This window comes from Schistocerca piceifrons, chromosome X (assembly GCF_021461385.2).
Source record: "Schistocerca piceifrons isolate TAMUIC-IGC-003096 chromosome X, iqSchPice1.1, whole genome shotgun sequence".
NCBI lineage: Eukaryota > Metazoa > Arthropoda > Insecta > Orthoptera > Acrididae > Schistocerca > Schistocerca piceifrons.
Window position 1 is genome coordinate 897,159,855 of NC_060149.1, and position 27,611 is coordinate 897,187,465.

Sequence of the window (27,611 nt, forward strand, 5' to 3'; positions counted from 1 at the left end):
AATCTGGACGTAATCATCCAAGCTGCAAACAAAGATTCCACCCCTGTCATTATGAATTGCAGTGACTACCTCGAAGAAGGCCTCAGCCAATTATCTGATCTGACACCTATAAACTCTTCCACCGTCATCCCATCCCATCCCATCCAATACCTGCTTAAATCCTTAGGCTCTTCCCAGACCCTCTCCCTTCAATCCATTTCCCTTGTCACTCCTGTGGCACCCCACACACTCACCTTCTACGTGCTCCTCAAAACCCACAAACCCAACAATCCTCAACACCCCATTGTAGCTGGTTATTGTGCCTTCAATGAAATACTTTCGGCCCTCCTTGACCAACACCTACAACCAACTGCCTGGAATCTAGCCTCCCACATCAAAGATACCAACCACTTTCTTCACCAACTCTCCACCATCCCCACCACTTTACCTCCTGCAGCCCTACTCTTCAGTGTTGATGCCACTTCCCTGTACACCAACATAACTCATGTCCATGGCCTTGCCAACTGAACACTACCTTTCCCAACATAGTTCAGATGCCAAACCCACTACCTCATTTCTCATGCACCCTAGTAACTGCATCTTAATGCACAGCTACATCTTTTTTGAAGGGGAGGTAAACAAACAAACCCTTGGCACAGCCATTGGCACCTGCATGGCACCCCCCTATGCCAACCTGTTTATGGGTCATGTAGAGGAAACCTTCCTAGCCTCCAACAATGTCAAACCCCTGGTCTGGTTCAGGTTTACTGATGATACATAGCAATACCTGCATCTTGACAGTTGCCATCCCTTCCACACCAAAAAATTCCTTCCATACAGCCTGGCTACCTGGAGACAGCATACCTGTAGCGACTCCCTTGTCCAATATGCTAAAGGTCCCACCAAGGCTTTCACAGACACTATCCCCCAGAAGTAGTCTGCAAACAGATCTCCTATGCCATTTCCTCACTCACCCCCAATCCACCCACCACTCTCACGAACTGTCTACAAAGGGTTGCCCCCTATCATCACCTAATACCTCCTTCAGCTGGAACAGCTGAACCACAGCCCTCATCAGGGCTTTGGTTACCTATCATCATACCCTGAACTGAGGGACAGCCTACCCAAGATACTTCCTACCCCTTCTAAAGTGATGTTCCATCACCCACCCAACTACCACAACATCCTAGTTTTTTCCTATGCTACTCCCAAACCCAACCCCTTGCCACAGGAATCATATGCCTGTGGCAGACCCAGGTGCAAGACCTACCCAATTCACCCACCTAACATTTCTTACTCCAGTCCTGTCACAGGCTTATTCTACCCCATCAGAGGCTGGGTCACAAGCAGTCATGTCATATACCAGCTCCACTCCAATCATTGCACAGATTTTTATATTGGTATTACTAACAACAAGTAGTCCACCAGGATGAACGGCTGGCCACTGCCATACTGTGGCTCAGAGAATGGCTGACCACCCTGTGGTCCAACATCGCTGTACATAACATGCTGGATTTCAGTCACTGCTTCACAGCCTGGGCCATCTGGATCCTCCACTCCAACACTAGGTTTTCTGAACTGTGGAGGTGGAAGTTATCCTTAAAACATTCTCAGCTTCTGAAATGATCCCGGCCTCAATGTATGGTAAGATACTGTCCCCACACCCCCTCCGCCCAACAGTTTCCACCACCTCTGTCATATCACTTCCTCCCTATACATGTCCCCTCACCCTCATTGTGTGCCACCCTCTGCAAACGCATCCACTTGTCTTTCCCTCTCCCTGTTCCTCTGCCCCCCCTCCTTCCATCTTCCTGCCCCACAGCCTTCCGATGCTGCACCGGGCAGTCTTGTCATGCCTCCATCTAGCCCCTCCACACACTGTCAGGCTGTGCTCTTCTGCTATCCCTCCCCATTCCCTGCCCCACAACAGATTGCTGCTTTTTTTCTCCATTACAGTAGCATTCTGGTCTGAGCTGCTGGCGATAGCAATCATATGTGCTTGAGGTGTGCTGCTTGTGTGAATATGTGTATGTTTTTCTATCTGAAGAAAGCTTTGGCCAAAAGCCAAATGTGTAACAGTCTTTTCATTGTGTCTGTGACTCAATGTGTCATATTTATGGTGAGTAGCAGTCTATACCTTTTCTAATATTGTTGATATTCCAACCTGGAGCTTCCATTGTAGAATTATTAAACTGTCTATGAGCTGTTTAAAAAGAATTAAACATTATACATTTTCTGACTATAGCATGTGGAAGTGTGCCAATGATCTTACATGTAGATTTGTTGAGTAATGTCAGTTCATTAGTGCCACACTCAAACATACAGATCCCATATGTGCGGGTACATGAAACAACATTATTTATGATAAAATAATTCAGGGGTGTACTGACAGTACACATTATTTCAGTGATCAATCCTGTTACCATTATTCAGTATCCTGATAAACTGTCCATCAAAAGCTCTGGAGATGCCTTTAACCTCGTACCCCACACCTTCTGCCCGATGTCCCATCCCTGGTCTCCTCTCATAAATGCACCAGCATGCTGACCTCTGCTCCATCAATCCCAGGAGGTGGTTCCCTAGGTTTGCTACAAGGCTTGTTCTTTTGACAAATTAAACCAAGTATGAAATCCAAAGCTTTACTAAGGTTATAGCCAGCACCACAGTTGATTAATTGCTTCCTGGTTCATATTTCAATATATACCTTGATGATGCAACTGAATTCCATGCCATGTATTTCTGACAAACAATGTTGCACAACTATTGACTTGTTGGGCTGCATTAAATGAGTTTGCAAGCGACGTTCTCAGCAGCAGTCTTTGTCGTTGTGTAGTGTGTGTTGGATGTATGATTTGCCACATTAGCAGGGAATCTGATAGTCCCAGTCCTTGCAAAGTGTAAGATCATCCTTGACACCCCAGTAATGCTTGGACCTTAATAAGGGGTTCAACAGAGTCTTAATATGATGTTTCATATCTGTATGTGCCACAAACTAGGGCTCCACCGGTAAAAATAGGACAATTGCTTCGGAAACACCACAATAACAATGGATTTCATCTACTAAGACACATGCATTACTGGGGAATATCAAAGACAGTCTTCCACTTCCCAGGCCAGGGTGTATCAAATTATCTGCTATGGTGGCAAATTGTACATCGGACAAACAATACACACTGTCAAGGAACAGTGCCAAGTACAGTACTTCAATGATGTATTCGTTTAATGCACCTCAACAAGTCAGCAGTCGCAGACGACTGTCTATTAGACTTGACATGGAGTATAATTACACCAGACTCCTGGCTCCAACATCACATTTCTCTGACTGTGTCATCAATCAGTTTATCGAGATACGAATCAGGAACCAAATAATCAACCATGATGCTTGCTACAAGATCAGCAAACTGTTGGACTTTGTATTTATTTTAATTAAGTTAAAGAATAAGACTTTGAACAAGAATACAAAACTGACTCTTGGGATTAATTTAAATGTTGTTGCCACTAAACCAACACATGCTGCAGGGAGTAAACCACAGACAGAGCTCTGAGTGCTATGGCAGTCAACATGCTGCCACAACTTTGAGCGTGGACTGTTAAGATATAAGTGCCCCCAGAGCTTTGAGATGGTAAATCTATCAACACCTGATGAAGGTGATAAGATCAGGCACTGAAGTATTCTTCCTTTTGAACATCAACAACCAGCCGTACACCCATGCATTATTTTATCATGAAATCTGCCATGAGAAACAGAAGGACCAGCATTATTCATATTTCTCAGATACTTTCAAGATTCAGCAAACAGCTCATCACGAAATAACAGATGCTAAATAGTAGTCATTACTTTCGAGCCAGAAATATTAACAGATAGATGAACATATTAAAAGCAACCTTACCTGAATTTCTTCTGTAGGGATATATTCCTCAACAAATTTAAGGCCTTGAAGTCGTTTGAAAAGGCATGTTTTGCCAACATTTCTGTCACCCTTGATTATGATTTTCACTGCAACATTAGCAAGAAAGTGACATGAAATATACGGCATGAATTAAACTGTTGAAAGTGTTAGTTCCTCATTTAGCATAAAATACCTCCCAATGCTAGAGTGACATTTTCACCTGGCTGTTAGTTTTTGTGCTTAATGAAGTATTCATTTAGGTGAACAGCCTGGCAGAAATGATGTTCTTTAAATTTTTTGAAGTTGTGGTGCCCATCCAGGAGAAGTCACCTCACAGTTCTTTCACATTCACTAACAAAAAAAGTTAATATATTTTAACCATATCAACAACACAACAGACCATGTACCAAATTTGGCATAATGACAAGCCTTCCATAATGCTATCTCTGTAATTTGTTTTCCAAGTGAGAACATCCCCTTAAGCCACATTCATACTGGGTGATTACAACAAAAGAGCAGCTAATCACATTTAGCTGGGAAAAATCAGTTCCAATTTTGGTCACCAGGTGCAAATCTAGCACTGTGAATGCAAAAACGACATACAGAAATGTTTTCATATGTTATAGATTAGGAATGGGACATAGGCAGAAAATGTCAAAAAAGTGAGAAAGGTGTGATGTTGTTGATATTATTAAACACTGCTTACACAATTTGTTTGATATGAGCACCAGAGATGTCAATGAGATGCTGCATCCATAAAATGATGTGATAAACGGTTGCTCACAGCAGTTCTGGTGGAATCAGATGCCCTCAGATGAGGTAGAGAATGAACATGTGTCACATAAATGCATTCTTTTATATATCTCCAGAGCCAAAAGTCACATGGATTCAGATCAGATGATTCTGCAGGCTTGCATCTGGAAAACCCATGGAGATAACATGTTAGTGCATGGCTGCATTAAGCAGATCTTTCTCTGGATGAGCAATGTGAGCTGTTGCCCCATCTTGCATGAAAGCACTGGTTTCCACACTGTTGCACTCTTCCAAAACCAGAATCACATGCTCTATGAGACGGCCTCAATAACGTGCAGATATCACTGTGGTATCACATATTGATACCACCCAACTGGCGTCTTTAAGTTGACAATGGAATTGCAAGTTTCCATCAGATGCTGACAGCAGTCGTGCAGGATCTAACAGACCCAACAATGCACGCCCACTGAGCCACGACTCCAGTAGCTCCAGACTACGAGTGTTCTCTGCCATCGCAATATAGGATGGCCAGTGGCAGCCTGACAACCTACTCACATTTGGTGCCTCTTCGCTACATGATGCTATGCAGATGCCGCCTAGTCACAGTTCTGAAACCTTCATTTATGCTTAGTTCAGAGGGCCTCATCCTTGTTGACATTGTGATAGCTGCACTCTGTTTCTTGCTGCATTATTTGTATAATGAATCTTTGTACACATGGAGAAATACAAGTTAAGTAACTTCTCTGTTTACTGGGTTAACTTATTCACTAATCATTTCTGCTCCTGTCCAGCTTTCCTATTATGGCAGTTGCCACACCACACTGTAGCCCACCTCTCCTTACCACTGGGCATGAGGTCATACAGAATAGTCACAGTACACCTGACAGGCCCTTTGGGTGAATTATCTTCAAATAAGAATGGACCAAGAATAAAGGTATAAAGGTGCTTGTGAATCCACACTACCTAGTTAAGATACAGTAAATTCAGTGTCTCTTCATGCACAACACACAGTTTAACAGTGCCCCAAATTCAGCAGTCTGTGTACTCATTGGATCCTATAGTATAAAATGTGTTTAATCACTTCACAGAATATTGCCTGCCCACATCATCAACTTTGATCCGTGCCAGAAACCGAAGAGCAAATTCAGAACTTTGCTGTGGATCATGAGGTTTCAGTTGCTGCAACATGTGGATCTCGTACGAGTACCAGTGTAATACTGTCACTAACTTCCACCGGGATAGGACACTTTCCTTTTCCAGGTGCCACAGGAAGCTCCCCCCTTGTTTTCAAATTTCATTAACACCTTTAAACAATTTAATGACATCAGGTGTCTCCTCAGACCTTTCAGTTGGTCATATTCTCTCAATGCAGCATTGTAATTGCTGCTCACTAAAAGTGCAAGGAGTCTCTTCTCGATAGCCGTACTGTTCGCTCATGTTACGGCTTGTCAAATGACAATGTGGACATCATACCGTCAAACAAACAGTATACAGCACCAGATTTGCACCTGGTTGCCAAAATTGGAAATAATTTTTTTTCCAGTGTATATCAGTGCCACATTAACGCATCAGAATATCTACTAAGTTTCAATACCGTACCCTAATTACAGCCCACAAAGGATCTCCACGAGTAGCTGCACTTTAATTATAACCACCCCATATTTGAAATATCAGTGAATTTTAAAAAATTAAAAAAGGAGGTACCAAACAGAAGTAGGATGAGACAGTGAAAGCATAATCACTGAGTGAATAATGACACAACAACTTCAAGAAACACTGTCTACTAACTATGCCACAGGATGTGGAGTTAAAGACTTCAACAATCCACAGAGTTTGAGCTAGCTCCCTATCCGACCAAGTACAGGCAGCAGTTTAAAGGCCTCCTTGGAAACTCTGTCTTGCAGTAGCTGAGACCTTCAATATATGCAGGATGGTGTTACTTGATTTGCATTAATTAAGTAGAAAAACTATAAGCACAATGAGGATTTTCAGATTACAAGTATTAGTGAATGCAACCTATACGGGGGCAACGAAAAAGTTTCAGTTCGAAAGCCATACAGTCCAGAATCTGTCAGCCAATCTGGCAAAATTGCCACGAGCACTGAGGCAATCGTCCCATTTACATATCAGATTGAAGATACTTGTTTGGTAAAACACCACGTCATGCTGAGTGAGGAAGTCTGTAACTACCTGCCGCACATCCCCATTCCGACAGGAATCACTGACCCTTCGAGGCCTTTTTTAAAGGACAGAAGGTGTGTTAATCACATGGGGAGAGAGCAGGACTTTAGGGCAGATGCTCAAGTCTGTAACGGACGAGGCTGGCCTCGCAGATCGTCTCGTGTCGAATTGCGACCAGTACGGAACTTGGCACACCATTCCACAATGCCGGTTTTCAACAGACATGCTGCCCCCTACACACGGTTTATTCTCTGATGGACATCTATGAGCATTTGTCCTTTGGCATGTTGGTCCTGTATGGAGCATGTTGGAAAGACACGAGTACCACACTAATCCCTTCCCTACATGTCGGTACTTTTATACCCACATTGGAGTTACACTGTGTTGCAAATACACTGCAACAATGCCCTCACATAAAAACTTTTTGACCGCCCCTTATACCAAAGTCTTGCAGACTGAAGGTGCGAGGCACGTCGAGAAAGTAAGTAACAAGCTGTGGTTTTACATTTTTTCGAGGGCTCACAACACTTAGCGGTGGAGGGGAAGGGGGAGGGGGAGGGGGGACTGGAGCGAGCATTGCACGGACACAAACAGTAGTACATAAACTCCTGTTGTAGTGTCCACTTGTGTGAAAGACATCGGTAAGAAATACTGTGAAGTGCAAGCCGTGTTCGTGGAGGACAGAGGAGTGGAAGACCTTCCACTCTGACTGATGAGTCGGTGCAAAAAATTGAGGTAACTGTTCGGAAGACTGCCAGTTTACTTTGGATGAAATTTCTGTGACGTTTCCACAACTCACTGTAACTCTCTTATACGAGACACTCGACAAAAATACTGGGATACCAGAAACTGTGTGCAAGATGGGTCCCAAAACAGCTGACAGAGCAGCACAAGAAAAATCGGGTTATAATAGTGCCAGCAAGTTTCTCGAGTGACTGGAAATAGAAGGTGAGGATTTCCTGAGCTCTATTGTGACTGGGGATGTAATGTGGGTGGTTCATTACACGCCTGAGAGAAAAAGACAGCCGTAACAGTGGTGTCGCACCAATTCCCCGTATGTTAAAAAATTTAAAACCACAATTATGGGCAAAAAAAATCATGCCCTCAGTGTTTTGGGACCAAAAAGAAATCATTTTGGTCAAATTTATGCCTCGGGGCAAGATCATCAATGCACAACTATATTGAGAGACCCTAACAAAAACGCAAAAGGAGTATTCAACACATAAGGAGGGGAATGCTGATAAAAGAAGTGTGCTTGTTGCACAACAATGCCTGCCCTCACACAACCTTAGCCACCAAGGCACTCTTGGACTCACATGGTTGGGATATTCTGAACCATCCCCAGCATTCTACTGACTTGGCACCTTCAGATCACCATCTTTTCACCTCTCTAAAGGCACGCATGAATGGAATTAAATTTCAAGTGACAAGTAAGTCCTCAAAGAGGTTCTGAAGTGGAGGAAGAAGATAGCAGGAGAGTTCTTCGGGGAGGGTATAAAGAAACTTCGCAACGGCTCACCACGTGCACTGCACAGGCTGGCAATTATGTGGAAAAATAGTCAACAAGTGTATCAACAATATACTACAATTTTTTTCTACTACACCTTTCCTAGAGAAATGTAAAAATCTAGTACACTTACTTTCTGAACAGGCCTAACTTACTTTCACAGATTTCATTACTTTATCCACAGTTTATTGTATGTAATCGTACCAAAACTCTGTCTAATTATACCACTGCACAACATAGAAATGCTTGAACTTAACAGATTACAAATTCTGCTCATTTTGTTTGCAGCATACAAACACAAACTTTGTTATACCAGTGGAAAATTAATCAAGATAAATATAATTTACAAGGAATATCTATGAAAAAACTATATTTTTATCTTACTTTCACAGTGGTTTCTCAGTAACTTATTTATGTTTACATAAAAATGTCGAGGAAACATAATGACTTTAACCTCTACCTATACAATGAAGATGATTATTGTCCATGGCAACCAGTTTCTATCACCTATGAATAAAGGCAGCTGTGCTGATTAAATACGAAGTTTTTATTCACAACTCATGTTGGTTAAACCCTGAAAAGCTGTTATTAATCAACAGTCACTCTTGGACATTACAGAAGCACATACTTAAATTATTCAAATATGTCATAAGCCACATGTCAAAAACCCTTTTTTATGAGCTGTATCACTTTCATTCACAAAGGGGTTTCTTAAAGATGAATAATCTTTTGTTACTTCATATCGTTCACTAAAGCATCAAACCTGATGTACACTGAAACTGTAAGTCATGATAGAAAGAGTGAAGCAGCATGGGCATAAATGAAACTCATCAGAAATATCTCAATCCCATTTTATCACTACTATTCAAGCTGATAAAAGTCTTGGTGGTGGTGGTGGTGGTGGTGGTGGTGGTGATTAATACAAAAATCTCTCGTGAAGATATTAAAACATGATGTTGAAATACCATATTTGTATGGAGCAATAACAGGCAGATATCGTAAGCAAGTTGGGGATGGCAATATTAAAACAAAAGCATTTTTCACTGTGGTGAGATCTTTTCATAAAATTTCAATCTCCAGTTTTCTTCTCCAAAAGTGAAAATATTTTGTTGACTCCCACTTACATAGGGAGAAATGACTATCATGATACAATAAGAGAAATCAGAGCTTGCACGGAAAGATTTACATGTTCATTCTTCCTACATGCTATTCAAGAATGGAAGAGTTTTTAGCTAACAGAATACAGCATGTTGTTATCAATGGAGAGATGTCCACAGACATTAAGGTAACCTCTGTCGTACCACAGGGGAGTGTTATAAGACCATTGCTTTTCACAATATATATAAATGACCTAGTAGATAGTGTCAGAAGTTCCATGCGGCTTTTCGCGGATGATGCTGTAGTATACAGAGAAGTTGCAGCATTAGAAAATTGTAGCGAAATGCAGGAAGATCTGCAGCGGATAGGCACTTGGTGCAGGGAGTGGCAACTGACCCTTAACATAGATAAATGTAATGTATTGCGAATACATAGAAAGAAGGATCCTTTATTGTATGATTATATGATAGCGGAACAAACACTGGTAGCGGTTACTTCTGTAAAATATCTGGGAGTATGCGTGCGGAACGATTTGAAGTAGAATGATCACATAAAATTAATTGTTGGTAAGGCAGCTACCAGGTTGAGATTCATTGGGACGGTCCTTAGAAAATGTAGTCCATCAACAAAGGAGGTGGCTTACAAAACACTTGTTCGACCTATACTTGAGTATTGCTCATCAGTGTGGGACCCGTACCAGATCGGGTTGAGGGAGGAGATAGAGAAGACCCAAAGACGAATGGCGCGTTTCGTCACAGGGTTATTTGGTAAGTGTGATAGCGTTACGGAGATGTTTAGCAAACTCAAGTGGCAGACTCTGCAAGAGAGGCACTCTGCATCGCGGTGTAGCTTGCTCGCCAGGTTTCGAGAGGGTGCGTTTCTGGATGAGGTATTGAATATATTGCTTCCCCCTACTTATACCTCCCGAGGAGATCACTAATGTAAAACTACAGAGATTCGAGCGCGCACGGAGGCTTTCAGACAGTTGTTCTTCCCGCCAACCATACGCAACTGGAACAGAAAAGGGAGGTAATGACAGTGGCACGTAAAGTGCCCTCTGCCACACTCCGTTGGGTGGCTTGCGGAGTATAAATGTAGATGTAGAACAGTTAAGAAAGAGTCTGTAAGTGGTCCTATGAACATACTGCCAAGTACTTAAGAGTGACTTGCAGAGTAATCATGCAGATGTAGATGTACAGGTAATGAATCAAAGTACTGTGTGGAAAGAACAGGAAGCAAGTACTGAGCATGAAAAACCTGAACCTACAACATTTGTGTTTGCATTGCTGAACTTGGTCTGTACAGGTATAATAAACATTACTAACATGGTAGAGTAGTGTCACCAAACGCTGTTTGTGCAACTGAGTTTCACCACGTTCCTATTTGGGGTCTATACAGCTGGTTGATCCTCGAAAAGAATTGCCCAGCACACTGGACAGGAAGTGTTAGCGATGTATGAATGTTGGAACCATGTTCCAAGAAAGCCGTGCAGGCATATCATCCTGGTTTCAGACAGCAGTATCATGCAGATCCACACCCAGACTATTACATCAAATAATCAGCCACTGCTCATTTTACAGTAATCGTAACATATATTTGGACAAGGACAAGATCACATCCCAAGTGTTACTAGGACCGTAAAAAATCATGTGCTGGAAGTTGGACTTCAGCTGAGGATGTTTGTCACCCAGCTTCCTCTCATACCTCATTATCACGCACCCCACCTCCAATGATGTAGCACAATGGTTCCCAACCTTTCTGAGAACATTACCATGAATGACTGACACATGCGTCAAAGTCAATGGGACGTTAAATTCAGATCTTTGTAACCACTCTTACATGGCCCTAAGTCATAACATTTTAACACTTTGCCATCCGCACGTCTCGTACAAATTTATTTGCTTGGCGCCGGCAACGCTAATTCGGATTACTTGGATTGTCACCGGCTGCTTGTCACCTTTACGTTGATGACAAGCTTCAAACACATTGACTTTTGTGCGCTTTAATTTTTCCAGAAATCCTCTATTTTGTCGTATCGTTCCACAAACTTGAATTTTCTTTTCAAGTAACTTCTCTGCAATTCCTACACTGTTATAATAATTATCCATGTAGAGGTGATGCCACTTTCCATAAGAAGGTGTCAATAGTTCCATCACTATTTTTGCTAAAGGTTGTCAAGGACCGGAATACATCTTGAATGAGGAAATGTATCCCGTACTCGAATCACACAGCATCCTAATGAGTATGCAATATTCCGTAATTTTCGACAGATTGTAAACTTTAAAATTTAACTTTCCACGTTACGGTATCATTCCTTCATCAATTCAGATGTTTTGACTTAGATTAAACATTTCTTTAAACTTTTTGGACAAATAATCCATTACGCATTGCACTTTCAAAAGCCAATCAGCATTATCCGGTTCATTGTTGTTGTCTGAAAAATGTAAAATTGATAATATTTGTCTGAATCGGTTGCGGGACATCTTTTTGTGAAATATCGGTGTGCCTATAAACGGATTTGTTGACCAATAATCATCGAGCCTTGCTTTTTTTTACAGTTCCCATAAGGATAGCAAGCCCATAACGTTGACAAATTTGGCACTTTTTTTTTTAATTCAGTTTCCTTCTATTGCAATTTTGACTGTAATACTTGTTGGTTTCATTGCTAATATATTCAAACAGATCAAACCCAATATATAATTCTACAATATCCACGACGCTCTGTGTATCTTTGGGAAATATGTGTGGACTCAGATATCCTCCAAATTTATTATTGGTCCTCAGTATATTATAGTCTGTCTTCTTCGTCTGATTCATCTGAATCAGTTGGAAACCACAGCATTCGCCGAATTCTTCTTGCACGTATTTCACTATCTTCTGACGATTCTGCTTCACTTTCATTATTTTGATATCCAATGTCTTCTTCCCAATCAGCCAAGTCATCCGGAACATAAGACAAGACGTTCACGCATTCATCGTAAATAATTGTATCGTCTTTTGTCTGCAATGATGAAAGTGCACAAGTACTTACAAAAGGGTTAGGTTAGGTTAGTGTTGTTTAACGTCCCATCGACAATGAGGTTATTAGAGACAGAGCGCAAGCTCGAGTTAGGGAAGGATGGGGAAGGAAATCGGCCGTGCCCTTTCAAAGGAACCATCTCGGGATTTGCCTGAAACGATTTAGGGAAATCACGGAAAACCTAAATCAGGATGGCTGGAGACGGGATTGAACCGTCGTCCTCCCGAATGCGAGTCCAGTGTGCTAACCACTTACAAAACCTAAAAACTTGTTGACATGTGTAACCTGAACAAAACACCAACACAATGAAGAAGATACTAAAGTGCCAGCCACTGTGCAATACTATGTTCACGACACCACTGTAGTGTCGCTGGCCATTGAGCGACACTATGCACACGACTCCACTGTGGTGTCGCCGGATGGCAAAGTGTTAACAATAAAAATGATTAGTTCATATATTTTAACAAATATTTAATACATATTATTAATATTGCAATAATTTTATTCCGGTGAACCTAGAGGCTATGCAAGCTAAAGAACTGACTTTTTTGTTTTCCTTTTCTTATAAATAGTGATGTAACCCTTTGTTTCTCTCTCTCTCTCTCTCCCTGTTCTTGTTCCTTATGTGCTTGTGGGTTACTCTGTTATAGTACTGGAAAAGTTCTGATCTATGAAAATATATTTAAAAAAGAGGAAAATGTAGGATTTTATTTGACAAAGCTATGACCTGTGACAGCCTGTGAAAATAAATGGACAGATAATTAATTTTTCAAGTCTTAATGGAAGTGATTTAGTTGAAAAGAAGAAATAATTAATATGAAACAGTTTTGTGGACAGTTATAGGCAGCAACTTTCTTAAATGAAAGTTTCCAATAATATTAACTAGCAAATTTACACTGGATAGTGAAGACACAGTTCACTTGTCTCATTAAATTGTTGATTCTTGCATTCTTGTAATATCTGTAGCCAGCATTGTTTCGAACGATACTGAAACTTAAAAGAGGAAATAAAACTCTTTTTAAATCTGCTCAATAGCTAGAAGTGACTACCGTATTTACTCGAATTTAAGTCGCACTTTTTTTTCCGGTTTTTGTAATCCAAAAAACCACCTGCAGCTTAGAATCGAGTGCAAAGTAAGCGGAAGTTCACAACTAACTTCTGCCGTCGAATATATGTAGCGCTACACAGGCATGCTTTGCAGGCACAAAGATAAATACTGGTGCCAAACCCTCTGCATCAGTAAAAAAAAAAAAAAAAAAAAAAAAAAAAAAAAAAAGGTGGAAGATGAGCTTTTTTTTCTCCACTTCGAGTTTCGAACACTGCATTTCCTACATTATCCAACGAAGTAAATACAAATTCCGTATTGTCCATCTTCGAATGTAACAGAATTTCAATGTACTACGAAAATCTGACTGGCAAGACTGTTTGGGATGTTTGTCAATATGGCCAACTCTGCGTTCTGAATTTTTTCCTACCTGTGAGAAGTGATGTTTCCTTATAGGAACTTCTATGAATTGTAAATCACATGCAGTATTCTCTTCACCATAAGAATAATACGCATATAAACATTTTGCCATGTATTCTTTCATGTTTGCTGCTAACTCATTTAAATCCTGTCTGCCTAATAAACTACGAAACTAGAGTGAGACTAACAGCAAATGCGGAAGAATACACATATCATGTCATGTTTATATTCGTATTATTCTTATGCCTAATAGTGATACAGTCAGAAATGAAGCACTGCAATTGACTAGATTTTTAAATCTAAGATGACTCTAATTTCTGTGCAGAATGTAATGTACTAAAGAGGTGTCTGCAAAGATTTTGAAATGGAGAAAAATTTTCACTAAACTCTCGTTCAGAGCATCTTCTATTATACGCTGTCTATTATTTGGTTCTTGTTGATCATTATCAAAGAAAGCAGCAGTGTAAGTAACAACAAATAGCAGTCTCTTGCCATTGTTTCGCTAATGAGATGATTCCTCTCTCTCTCTCTCTCTCTCTCTCTCTCTCTCTCTCTTTTTTTAAAAGCGGCGGTAGCGTGCACGAAAGCAAGCCATGCCGCGAGTGGCGACAGGTCATAAACACTCATTATCAGAATGCGACGAACAATGCATGACACAGTACAGTAATGCATTTTCAGCTTAGAGTGACGTAAACACCTATAACAAAGAGAACGGCACTTATCAGATGAAAGAAAAATAAGCAATCAATTCAAAACAGACGAAGAACGCGAAAAAGGAAGAGTACCCTTATAAATACAGACAGAGCACCTGACGCATATCAATGGCTACCTGGTAAAGCTTAACTGCTAAGCTTACGACTCGAACCAAGCTACTGTAGCTGTATCGTCACTCATTCGACCTAAATTGTGTCTCATATTACAATGGACCAACTTTGTTTTGATTTGGAGGTGCGGCCTAAAACTTTTCTCTCCCCTTGAATTTCGAGTCTCAAATTTCAGGTGCGGCTTAGATTCCGGAAAATTTTTTTCCTTCATTTCGAGTCACATTTTTCAGGTGCGGCTTAGATTCGAGTAAATACGGTATATTTATCACATATCAGTGATTTAATCATGGCACTGACTCTCAAACACTGATACGGCTAGAATATTAGTTATTTACGGTGTCATCTCCTGTGCAAGATTACACAAAGATTTACACATATCTGAGAAATGAATGTCAAGAATTAACAAAATGTAACTGAGACTTTACACACACAGCACGTAAGAAACACCACATCATGCATGAGCCAATAGTCTTAATATGAATGTCAAAATAAACATTACAGTCGACAAAAGAAAATGAACACTCCTATTTTTAAAATTACAGGAAAATACATAATATTTCCCTAACAGTCCAACAAATAAATCCGTCATGTTTCTGTAGGTGTTTTGTTAAAGAAAAAAAGAATGAAAATCAATGAGACAGTTAGTACTGCTAATTTATAACAATCATTTTACATTTTGTTAACTCTAAGGTAATTTGCATCATAAATTATGTTTATAGTTCAACTGATTCTTTGCTTTTGTTTTCAGTGTTACCACAGTTGCAAATCCACTTTCACATCTACAAAATTGTAATGGATGTAATCAGTATTCTTAATGCATTTTTCTATTAACAATGGACACTCATCAGCAATCTTTCACCAAAATGCTGTTAGTTCTGATTTAGCAAAACCTATTTTTAGTGTGTATAAAATGTATGTCTGAGCATCAGCTTTTTTAATTTTAAACCCAAATATCAACCAGTTTTAGTCATGGACCATCTTCACGGATACTGTCCAAAGATACAAATAATTATATGTGGTATACAGGAAATGGTAACAGTTCTCTTTCAAAGAAGTGCAAAATATACATGAATACTTACAGGGTTAAAACAGTTTAAGTCACATTACATTGTCCTTACTTAAATAATTTGTAGAGCATGTCATGAATATCAATATACGACACGAGAGTTTTAGAAGCAGACATACTATTATTAAGGGTACACAGAGCAGAACTAAAGAGAAGATCAGTACTGTAAGTATTACATTGTACAAAATATTGAAGAGTTGGTCAAAGATCGTTAGAAAGTATTTTCGTTGTATGCTGTAAAAATATCTCGATGACCAGTAACGTGTTAATATAGAGGACGGGACTCTCTTTAGTGAACATCTTTGGTACAGTTTCGTATGTAGACAGAAAACGAAGTTACTATCTACAAACATCGATATTACAATAAAAGGTAGAAAACACTATAGAACCCTAATGTTACACAGTATCATATTCACTGCATACACTTAATGAAATGTACATAAAAAAACATGAGTTATATCATAAACATATTGGAAATCGCTTCTGTAAAATTGAAACAAGATACAATAGTGTCCAGAGATGGGTTGAAATGTCACTCAGCCTGTTTCATTACAGTGCTTAATTAGGAGCCTAGTATGTCAGTAATGGTAGTATCATGCAGAAGAGGAGGGGCATACGTAGCCACAGCATAACAAACCATGTGCCCAAATTTGGCTTTAGGGAATATTGACAACACAAGTTATATAATAGTGATAGTGATGGCAGATTACAAATGTACGTCATGAGATGGATAAAACACAATTCCACGTACTTGCGTATGTAAAGACTTGAAAAAATTAAATGGAACTTAGACATCAGGCTACAGGTGAATTATCTAATATATCAATACACGATATATATGGAATATGGAATACGGGGAGTAGCTCACAATTGGTTCACCTCTAACTTTAGCAAAGACAGACAGCAAAAAGTCATTATTCACAGTCTTGAGACTGGCTGTGATGTGGGGTCTGAGTGGGGTATGGTCAAATGGGTCGTGCCCCAGGTATCAGTGTTGGGGCCACTCCTGTTCCTTATTTATATAAATGATATGGCCTCTAGTATTATGGGTAACTCTAAAATATTACTGTTTGCTGATGACACTAGCTTGGTAGTAAAGGATGTGTGCAACATTGGCTCAGTTTCAAACAGTGCAGTTCATGACATAAGTTCATGGCTTGTAGAAAATAAACTAATGTTAAATCACAGTAAGACTCAGTTTTTACAGTTTCTAACACACAATTCAACAAAGCCTAATGTTTTAATTTCACAGAATGGGCATATGATTAGTGAAACTGAACAGTCAGCATTTCTAGGTGTTCAGATAGATAGTAAACTGTCGGGGAAAGCCCACATTCAGGATCTTGTTCAAAGACTTAATGCTGCCATTTTTACTATTCGAGCGGTATATGGAGCGAGTGATCATTCAACACAAAAATTAGTCTACTTTGTTATTTTCATTTGCTTATGTCATATGGTGTTATATTTTGGGGTAACTCTTCCCATTCTAAAAGGATATTTTTGGCTCAGAAACGGGCGGCTCGGGCAATAAGTGGTGTAAGTTCAGGAACCTCTTGTCGACCTCTGTTCACGACGAGTCTGGTATTTTGACACTGGCCTCTAAAAAAAACACCACTTACTATCATTTCTTGTTAACACTACTAGCTTATTCGCAAGAATAAGCAGCTTTCACTCACCTAATACTCGGCAGAAATCAAACCTGCATTTGGATCAGACTTTCTTAACTCTTGTGCAGAAAGGTGTGCAGTATACTGCTGCATCCATTTTCAACAAGCTACCACAAGAATTCAAAAATCTTAGCAGTAATCCACACGCTTTCAAATTGAAACTGAAGAGTTTCCTCCTCCTATTCTGTTGAGGAGTTCCTTGAAAAATTAAGGTGATTCTTGTTGTATTGTTGACTGCGTTTACTAAACCTATGGCTTGACTTTTTTCGGGTTCATAAACATTTAATTTTTATCAATTATTACTTTTATATTGTAATTTCATGTACTGATACATTCCATGACCTTGGAGATTTGCTCCTCAATTTGGTCCTACGAAACTTGACGTGTAAATAAATAAATAAATAAATAAATGATGGTTATATACATAACAGCACTGGGAGTAAGAACATATGTCAGGCAAAGGCAACTTATTGACCAGAAGTTCATGTCAAATACAATAAAAGTTAAACACAGAATTACTGAGTGTTTAACATACTCAATGTAAAACAACAGGTGAGAAGTTACAAACATTTTATATGTTTATGATGAACATCAGTAATACACAGGATGTGGATGAGAAACCATAATACAATCTAGCTGTACTGCAGTTGTGTAATGAAGAAACAGCAGAGGAGGTATTAGAAAAAATTTCATTAGCAACACATGTTGACATTAAAATGCTACATAAAACGGGTTACATGTACGTCAGGCAATATTTTCATATTATAAAACTAAGCTATAAGGTTTATCATGAAGACAAGCCTAGAGGGGTTTGGGGGAGGGGGGGGTGAGAGGGAGGAGTAGTGGTAGAATTCAAAGAGACAAGTTCTGGATTAGAATCAGGTAAGTGAAAGACACCAAAAAAATTCTCTAAGAAACCCTTATTTTTCAAATCTTTTTGTTCATTTAGAACATCATTTGGACGTTTCTTAGAGTTACAAAAGATTTTAATTTCCTCCAGAAGGTTCATACTTAACCCTCTTTTTTGCCTGATGTAGTATTTTCATATTCTCATCAGTGGTACCTATTGTGTGGTTACAAGCTTTAAGATGGAAGCCTACAGCCAAAGTGTTAGACTGTTGTGTGTGTTCAGGAAACCTTGTCTTTAGTTTCCTCCCATTGTCGACAGTTAATTTTGTAGACACCTGGCCTGTCATATACTGACTTTTTGCAGTATTGCCGAAATGCTGTTATAAGCTTGGAAAGCCACCATCACATTCCTTCTGCAAAATACACTGCTTATTTTGTCTGGGATACTACCTACATACGGAAAACTTATGTACCTGGTTTTTTTAAATACTTTTGTCTTCAGTTAGGGTAATTTTCTGATTTGCTCTATATCTTTCAGCTTTTTCCTTTTTCTGTAAGATATTGTCAACTAGTAGTTCTTGGAATCCGTTACTTGCAGCTACCAATTTCAGTGTATTTATTTCATTGTTAAAGTTTACAGCAGACATGGGGGTTCTTAGCAACCTGTCAATCATGCTACGGAAGTATGTATGCTTATATCTCATGGCGTGGCAGGAAGTTTCATGACTGGTAATATCTGTGGTAAATTCTTCCGTACATCTTAAAGGCTAGTTTGTTATCTGCTTTTGATATCTCTAGATACAGGAAGTTAATTTTATTATCTTTTTCTCTTTCTGTAGTGAATTTTAAATTTGGATGGGCATTACTAAACACATTGTAGATTTCACTGACTTCTACATCATTACCATTGGCTAGTATAATGATGTCATCTACATATCCTTTATAGATAATAATCCTGTCTGTGACATCTTATTCATTGTTTAGGATCTTATTTTCAATGTGATTGATGAAGATATTGGCTAACACTTTAGCTAAATAACATCCCATTGTTAACTCTTGAGGTTGTTTATAGAAACCATCATTAAAGTAAAGTAACTGTGTGGCAACACAAGTTTTAACCCATCTATTACCTCCACAATTACTGGAATATGTAGACTTCTATTGCAATTCAATTTTTTTCTGATCAGTTCAATGGTATCATCGATTAGGACGTTGGTGTATAAGTTAGTGACATCTATTGAAAAAAGGTGTTTATCATTAAGTATCTGTAATTCCATATCTGACTCTGGGAGACCAGAAGTATTTTTTAGGGTATATATTTTTAATGGCATGTATTTGTACTACATCTCTATTATTCACTTGTTCCTTCCCTCTTCTACTGTTGCACAAATATTTATCAAAAACCTGTACTACTTTATTTGTCATTGAGTTTTTGTATGTTGCTGAACCTACTAACTGATTTACAGCTATTTTTGTATGAGCAACTAAACACTTAATAAATTTGTCATGTGGTCTATACTTAACATTAAAGTTCAGACCTTTGCTGAGACTATTGATTTCATGTGGTTCAAAAACTACGTCAGTGAGATTTACCACTTTATAAAAAAGTCAGGCACACGATGTGGTATTATTCTCCTGTGGTAAATGTTGCTCCTTCTTGAACTTTTCTATTATCTTATTGTGCTCCTCTATCACAATTTGTAATTCACTGTCAGTAAAATCTTCTACAACACTTATACACTGAAGTGCCAAAGAAACTGGTACGGGCATGTGTATTCAAATACACCCATGTAACACCCCTAGTGTCTGGCGCAGTTGATAGATCGTTTACTCCTGCTACAATGGCAGGTTATCAAGATTTAAGTGAGTTGGCGCACAAGCTAGGAGACACAGCATCTCCAATGTAGCGATGAAGTGGGAATTTTCCCTTATGACCATTTAATGAGTGCACCACGAATATCAGGAATCCAGTAAAACATCAAATCTCCGTCATCGCTGTGGTCAGAAAAAGATCCTGCAAGAACAGGACCAATGACGACTGAAGACAATCATTCAACATGACAGAAGTGCAACCCTTCCAAAAATTGCTGCACATTTCAATGCTTGACCATCAACAAGTGTCAGCGTGTGAACCATTCAACAAAACATCATTGATATGGTCTTTTGGAGCAGAAGGCCCACTCGCGTACCCTTGATGACTGCACGACATAAAGCTTTATGCCTCACCTGTGCCCATAAACACCGACATTGAACTGTTGATGACTGTAAACATGTTGCCTGGTCAGACAAGTCTCGTTTCAAATTGTATCGAGAGGCTGGATGTGCACAGGTATGGAGACAACCTTATGAATCCATGGACCCTGCATGTGAGCAGGGAATTGTTCAAGCTAGTGGTGGCTCTGTAATGGTGTGGGGCATGTGCAGTTGGAGTAAAATGCAACCCCTGATACCTAGGTACAACTCTGATAGGTGACACATATGTAAGCATCCTGTCTGATCACCTGCATCCATTCATGTCCATTGTACATTCTGACAATTCCAACATGACAATGCAACACCCCACACATCCAGAATTGCTACGGAGTGGCTCCAGGAACACTCTTCTGAGTTTAAACACTTCCTCTGGCCACCAAACTCCCCAGGCATGAACATTATTCAGCATTCAGAAGAGATCTCCACCCCCTCATACTCTTACAGATTTATGGAGAGCCCTGCAGGATTCATAGTGTCAGTTCTCTCCAGCACTACTTCAGGCATTAGTAGAGTCCATGCCACATCATGTTGTGACACTTCTGTGTGTTTGCTGGGGCCCTACATGATATTAGGCAGGTGTACCAGTTTCTTTGGCTCTTCAGTGTATACGCATTTATTCTATTATCAGGTTCTCCTTGTCAGCTAATGTTACCAGTATGTGAGCCCTATGGGTCACAGTGTTTAGCATGGAATTTCTTTGTGAGGCACAGTGCAGGTTCTTGGCATCGATGAAAATGTCACTGGGTGCTACATCCACACACATCTTTTGATAATCACAGTGAGAAAAGGTAGCTACTCACAATTTTAAACACCATGCAAAATTTTATATTGGGATGAACAGACATCATGTGTTCCAAAAAGTCTTGATGATTATATTCAAACAATGGAAAGCCTAGGTTGGAATATCAGCAATACTATGAAAAGGATAGATTGCTACTCACTATAAAGATGACACACTGTCATCCCATTCATAATATTGTTGGCGATTATATTCTTTATAGCTGCAACACAAGTGTGTCTGCCTCTTATTCACAGTAACACTTTCAAAGGGCATTATTGCATTATAATACCTTTACATCAATGATGATGACAGGATTGTTTTGCCACATGACTTAAAGACCTTTAACACACACATCAAATTGCGTTGAAACAAGAGTACTTAAAATGGGTAAAACATCAGCTGATAGTGTGTATACAGTGTGAGCAGTGATTAGTGTTGGGAAAGTAATGAACAGTGTAGATCTAGTTTTTTATAGCATAAAATAACTTATTTGCAAGAATGTATAAACAAAACAGTACTGTACACCAGGGATAAAACAAATGAGATTGCACTGCTTTTAACAGACTAGCCTTTTGTTTTGGAGGATGGAGCTCCAATTCCCATCCAGCTAAAATGATTTAAGTTTTTAATGATTTCCATAAATTACTTCAGACAAATTCTGAGACGAGTCCTTCTACAAGACACAGGGAACTACCCTCCCCACACTTGGCACACTAGACTTGTTACTATGTAAATGCCTGCACATATTAATTATATTTTTTGTTCTTACATTGTAATACCATGGTTGTAAAAGTGATCAACAGAGGAATAAAATTACTATAAAATTACTTAAACCAGTTTCAGAATGAGCAGTTTTCTTAAAAAGTATTATGTGCAGGCACACATACATGCAGGTGCACCTGAAGGTATTATGTCATGAACAGTTTCACTCCAGCTTGTGAGATGGAGCTATCTATATGATGCATTCAAAAAGAGCCGGAGGCTGTAAATTGAAAACCACCAATGAACTCAGAACGCCACTGTCTACAGAAGAAGGCGTGTTTCATGTAAGAGTGCTGAAGCCCACAGTGAGCACATGCACGCATCAACTGTGCACTGCAATGAGTCGTGCTGAAAAAAAGAGAAATGGGTGATTCAGAAGAAGAGCAAATGGAGGTAGTACATTTCTTTACAGAGGAAGGTGTGAGGGAAACAGAAATTCATCGAAGAATGGCACAAGCGTATGGCCACTGCAACAGTCAAGATGTGGCATCAGAGATTCCAGGAAGGACAGATGTCATCAGCTGATGGCAAGTGATGTGGAATGCCACACCACATTACTGATACCATTGTCCAGCAGGTGGATGCCCTTATTATTGAAGGCCAGCTGCTTACAGTGACAGCTGTTGCCCCAGACATCGGATTAACCAACAGAACTGCAATGAACATGCAGTGCTCTCAATACACTTGTGCCATTCATTAACGAATTTCCATTCCCCGTGCTCCCACTGTAAGGAAATGCACAACATCTCTTTGCTCTTCTTTTGATGTCTCCATTTTTATGTTTTCAGTACTACTGAGTGCAGTGGACAGTTGATGCATGCACATGCTCACTCTGTCTTCACATGGTGTCCACCCATGCCCCTCTAGAATTTGCAGCTTCAATGCTGTTGTAGGGACCAGACCTCCTCCTTTAGGCACTGGCAATGCAAACACTTTCAGTGGTTTTCATATTTTCTTTTTGAAAACCCCCTTGCATCACAGCTTCCATAAGCTTTTTTATAATATTTTCCAGCAAATAGGATATTCGCTGAAGGAGATGATTCCAAAAGAAAGCAATTAAACAGTCATTTAACTTCTCCCCAAACAGTTCCAAGAACTTAAAAATTGGGGTCATATTCATGGGGAATCATCTCAGACTGGACCATAATATTCAAAACCTGAATCTGAAGTTCACTCAGGCAATGAACAAAGTGAAAGTGTACAAAGGCAACAACACTGTGGATTTGGTATCTGAATTTCTCCACATATTAAATGAGAATGCTTCACAGATAATTTATCAGCTGATACATAGGGGATAGTACATGAAAATATTTTTTGTTGCTTGCAGTATAAGATTTTTAATGATGTGACACATAAGAACAATGTGTTACATTAGTACTGCCACTGTCAACTGAAAAATCTTATGCTCTTTGTCCTCCCAAATAACTAACAAGTGTTGTTTGTTCTTTCTTGGAGATGACAGACCTAAGCATTGGTAGTGTGGTAAGTGTAACACAGATTTCACAGTAAACCACTTTCAACATTTCTAGTAATGGAAGGAAGGAAGATTAGGATTTAAAGTCCCATAGGCAAGAAGGCCATTACATACAAAGTACCAGCTTGAAGTGAGGAAGGACAAGGGTACACTCTGGCTACATCCCTCTCAAATGAACAGTCCTGGCATATGCTACAAGTGATCTAGGAAAACTGTGGACAACCTATGTCTGAATGGCTGGACAGGGATTTGTGCGCCTTCTCCCCCCTCCCCTCTCCCCACAACAAAAATAAAAAGAAAAAAGAAATTGCTGCCCCATCACTGTGTACCTCTTCTAGAGGATCTGAAGTGATAATGTGCTCCAAATAGCACATCAAATAAAGAAATTTTTAGAGACGTAATATTCAGTTGCAAACCACACATTGCCCTATAACACTAGGGATCTTTATGTTTATTTGCACTGAGCCACTATGCCCCTGAATCCTTATACAAGTGTTTTAATAGTTCCTTCATGGAGGAGGAAAGGGGGTATGTTGGGTAAGAGTAAATACACTCCTGGAAATTGAAATAAGAACACCGTGAATTCATTGTCCCAGGAAGGGGAAACTTTATTGACACATTCCTGGGGTCAGATAAATCACATGATCACACTGACAGAACCACAGGCACATAGACACAGGCAACAGAGCATGCGCAATGTCGGCACTAGTACAGTGTATATCCACCTTTCGCAGCAATGCAGGCTGCTATTCTCCCATGGAGACGATCGTAGAGATGCTGGATGTAGTCCTGTGGAATGGCTTGCCATGCCATTTCCACCTGGCGCCTCAGTTGGACCAGCGTTCGTGCTGGACGTGCAGACCGCGTGAGACGACGCTTCATCCAGTCCCAAACATGCTCAATGGGGGACAGATCCAGAGATCTTGCTGGCCAGGGTAGTTGACTTACACCTTCTAGAGAACGTTGGGTGGCACGGGATACATGTGGACGTGCATTGTCCTGTTGGAACAACAAGTTCCCTTGCCGGTCTAGGAATGGTAGAACGATGGGTTCGATGACGGTTTGGATGTACCGTGCACTATTCAGTGTCCCCTCGACGATCACCAGTGGTGTACGGCCAGTGTAGGAGATCGCTCCCCACACCATGATGCCGGGTGTTGGCCCTGTGTGCCTCGGTCGTATGCAGTCCTGATTGTGGCGCTCACCTGCACGGCGCCAAACACGCATACGACCATCATTGGCACCAAGGCAGAAGCGACTCTCATCGCTGAAGACGACACGTCTCCATTCGTCCCTCCATTCACGCCTGTCGCGACACCACTGGAGGCGGGCTGCACGATGTTGGGGCGTGAGCGGAAGACGGCCTAACGGTGTGCGGGACCGTAGCCCAGCTTCATGGAGACGGTTGCGAATGGTCCTCGCCGATACCCCAGGAGCAACAGTGTCCCTAATTTGCTGGGAAGTGGCGGTGCGGTCCCCTACGGCACTGCGTAGGATCCTGCGGTCTTGGCGTGCATCCGTGCGTCGCTGCGGTCCGGTCCCAGGTCGACGGGCACGTGCACCTTCCGCCGACCACTGGCGACAACATCGATGTACTGTGGAGACCTCACGCCCCACGTGTTGAGCAATTCGGCGGTACGTCCACCCGGCCTCCCGCATGCCCACTATACGCACTCGCTCAAAGTCCGTCAACTGCACATACGGTTCACGTCCACGCTGTCGCAGCATGCTACCAGTGTTAAAGACTGCGATGGAGCTCCGTATGCCACGGCAAACTGGCTGACACTGACGGCGGCGGTGCACAAATGCTGCGCAGCTAGCGCCATTCGACGGCCAACACAGCGGTTCCTGGTGTGTCCGCTGTGCCGTGCGTGTGATCATTGCTTGTACAGCCCTCTCGCAGTGTCCGGAGCAAGTATGGTGGGTCTGACACACCGGTGTCAATGTGTTCTTTTTTCCATTTCCAGGAGTGTAGAATGTGCAGGTAACTCGGACCCCAGGATGAGAGAGACCCATCTGTAGTGAGGACGAGGCTAAACTCACAAATGTGTTGACAAAATCGTAATATCAGTTGTCTTACTACTCGACACGGCTTCTCATTCTGATTTAGCCAGTTCAGTTTTTGCAACTGGTAAAGAGATAAGTATTACATACTTTTACACAGTTAGTAGGTTACAGCTTCTGATCTTATATCCAGATTGTATTTCCATGCTTTTTTAAAATGGATATAAATAAATTACATGGCTGATGAGGAAATATTCTGTATATTTAAACAACAAAGATAAAAGTCAGTTCTTACTATTATACTGCACGCCTTTAGCAAACTTCCTTTGTAAGCTATGTGACATAGCTTGGTGACCGGGTCGGCAATTTGGTGGCCCATTCTCTGACTTACCAGCCAATCTCTTAAAAACTGAAAGCATTGTGGTAATTCTTCCAGCACCAACTGTTAAAAAAGGAAGAAAGAGAGAGTTAACAACAGTATAACATATCTTCACATATTGTTAACAATTAATAATTTGCTTGAAATGAATCAACTACATCAGTTTAACTGTGGGTGGTAGTTTTCAAATGTCCATGATTAGTAAATACTATGACTGCATGTAAAAAATAATTATTGCTCACGTATTGCTTATGTTCTAAAATTTTTTGTACACAATCCAGGTCATGTCAAATAAAAAAATAAAAAAAAATGTGTTTTCTTGTTTATTGTAAAGATGTGTCAAGTTGCAAACGGGCACAATTAAAACAAACTTACATATTCCTACCTGGAGTGTCCAATGTTTGTTTTCTTGTTTAATAATTTACAATGTTTCATCAATAACCTAGGGAAGTTGGTTAAAGTGAAAAACATAATTCTGTCATAATCTGGAGTGGGAATAATCATTACTGTACTCATCAAATAGTTGCTACTCATTATTAAAGAAACAGTACTTTTGCTATGATGATGCTGTTGCTGATGATGTCAATGACAAACAAGGCTACTAAAGACTACTTACGACACAATGAAGAAAAACAAAACAAAAAAAGCTGTGCCTTTTGATGTTCCTATTTTTGCAACCACCCTCCCCCACAAGTTGTCGTCATGCCCATTTTCTCTGGAGTTTCAGCAGATATTTGCAATTTCATTTTTGCAATGTGTAGCTGCCATCATCCAAAACAAATACTAATCATCATGTCTTTCCCCGTGATACCTAGTGTCAACAGGAAGCATTAATTTGTTTCCCATTACAAACAAAATTATTTTTAAAGTGCAATTTTATAAGCCCATTCAATAGAGTGGTCCCAAATTAGTGTAGTGCGACATTCATTTTATCCATCCATATTAACAGAGACAGTAAAACAAGAAGAATAATCAGTACTCTGGCAGTGACAGAACTGCACTGGCCCATGCTGTCTGCTAACACCATACAACAACATTCTACTATTGTTGCTGGAGTACCAGTTATTCTTCGTCTTCTACTGTCTCTGTTAATACATATTGATAAAACACATATTGCATTAGGCTAATTTGAAATGGCTCTATCAATTGGATACATAAAATTGTGCTTTAAAAATAATTTTGTTTGGAATGGGAAATAAACAAATGCTTTCTCTTGATACTGGGCATCACAAGAAAGGCATGGTGAGTAGTTTTTGTCGGGGTTGACTCCAGCTACACACTGCAGAAACAAAGTTGCAAATATCAGCATCAAGAGAAAATGCACCTGATGACTCTTAGGAGAGTCACTTGCCACAGCCCCTGGGCAACAGTAAACTTTACATATATGTCTAAGTCATCCAAGGGAGCAAACGCAAGTTCCTAATGGTTTAAAATGGGGATCCACCAGCTGAGGAAGTCAACCCTGAATATCAGTGCTACAGGACCACTGGGCGATGATGCTGGGCTGACAACCTAATCTGTAAAAATCAAATGTTATGAAACCTGGCCTATTTGCTTTGAACTAGCCCACATCTGAAGGAACTGAGATTTGGATCACTGAATGTTCTAACTCTCTATGAAGCTGGAGCTCTAACAGAAATTACTTGATCAGGGGATGAGT

The 27,611-nt window shown here is 40.2% G+C and overlaps 1 protein-coding gene across 2 annotated transcripts in view; it reads right to left on the reverse strand.

Moving 5' to 3' along the window:
• Positions 1 to 27,611, reverse strand: part of LOC124722868 (rab-like protein 6) — a 180,751-nt gene that overhangs the window by 116,805 nt on the left and 36,335 nt on the right. For both annotated transcript variants that reach the window (XR_007006454.1, XM_047248000.1), the window contains exons 2-3: positions 25,868 to 26,014; positions 3,870 to 3,976 (exon numbers count right to left, since the gene is read on the reverse strand). Coding sequence is in view for 1 of the 2 variants with exons in the window: in XM_047248000.1 (XP_047103956.1) it covers positions 3,870 to 3,976; positions 25,868 to 25,991 (231 nt within the window). In the remaining variant the exon portion in view is untranslated. The remainder of the gene's footprint in view (positions 1 to 3,869; positions 3,977 to 25,867; positions 26,015 to 27,611) is intronic.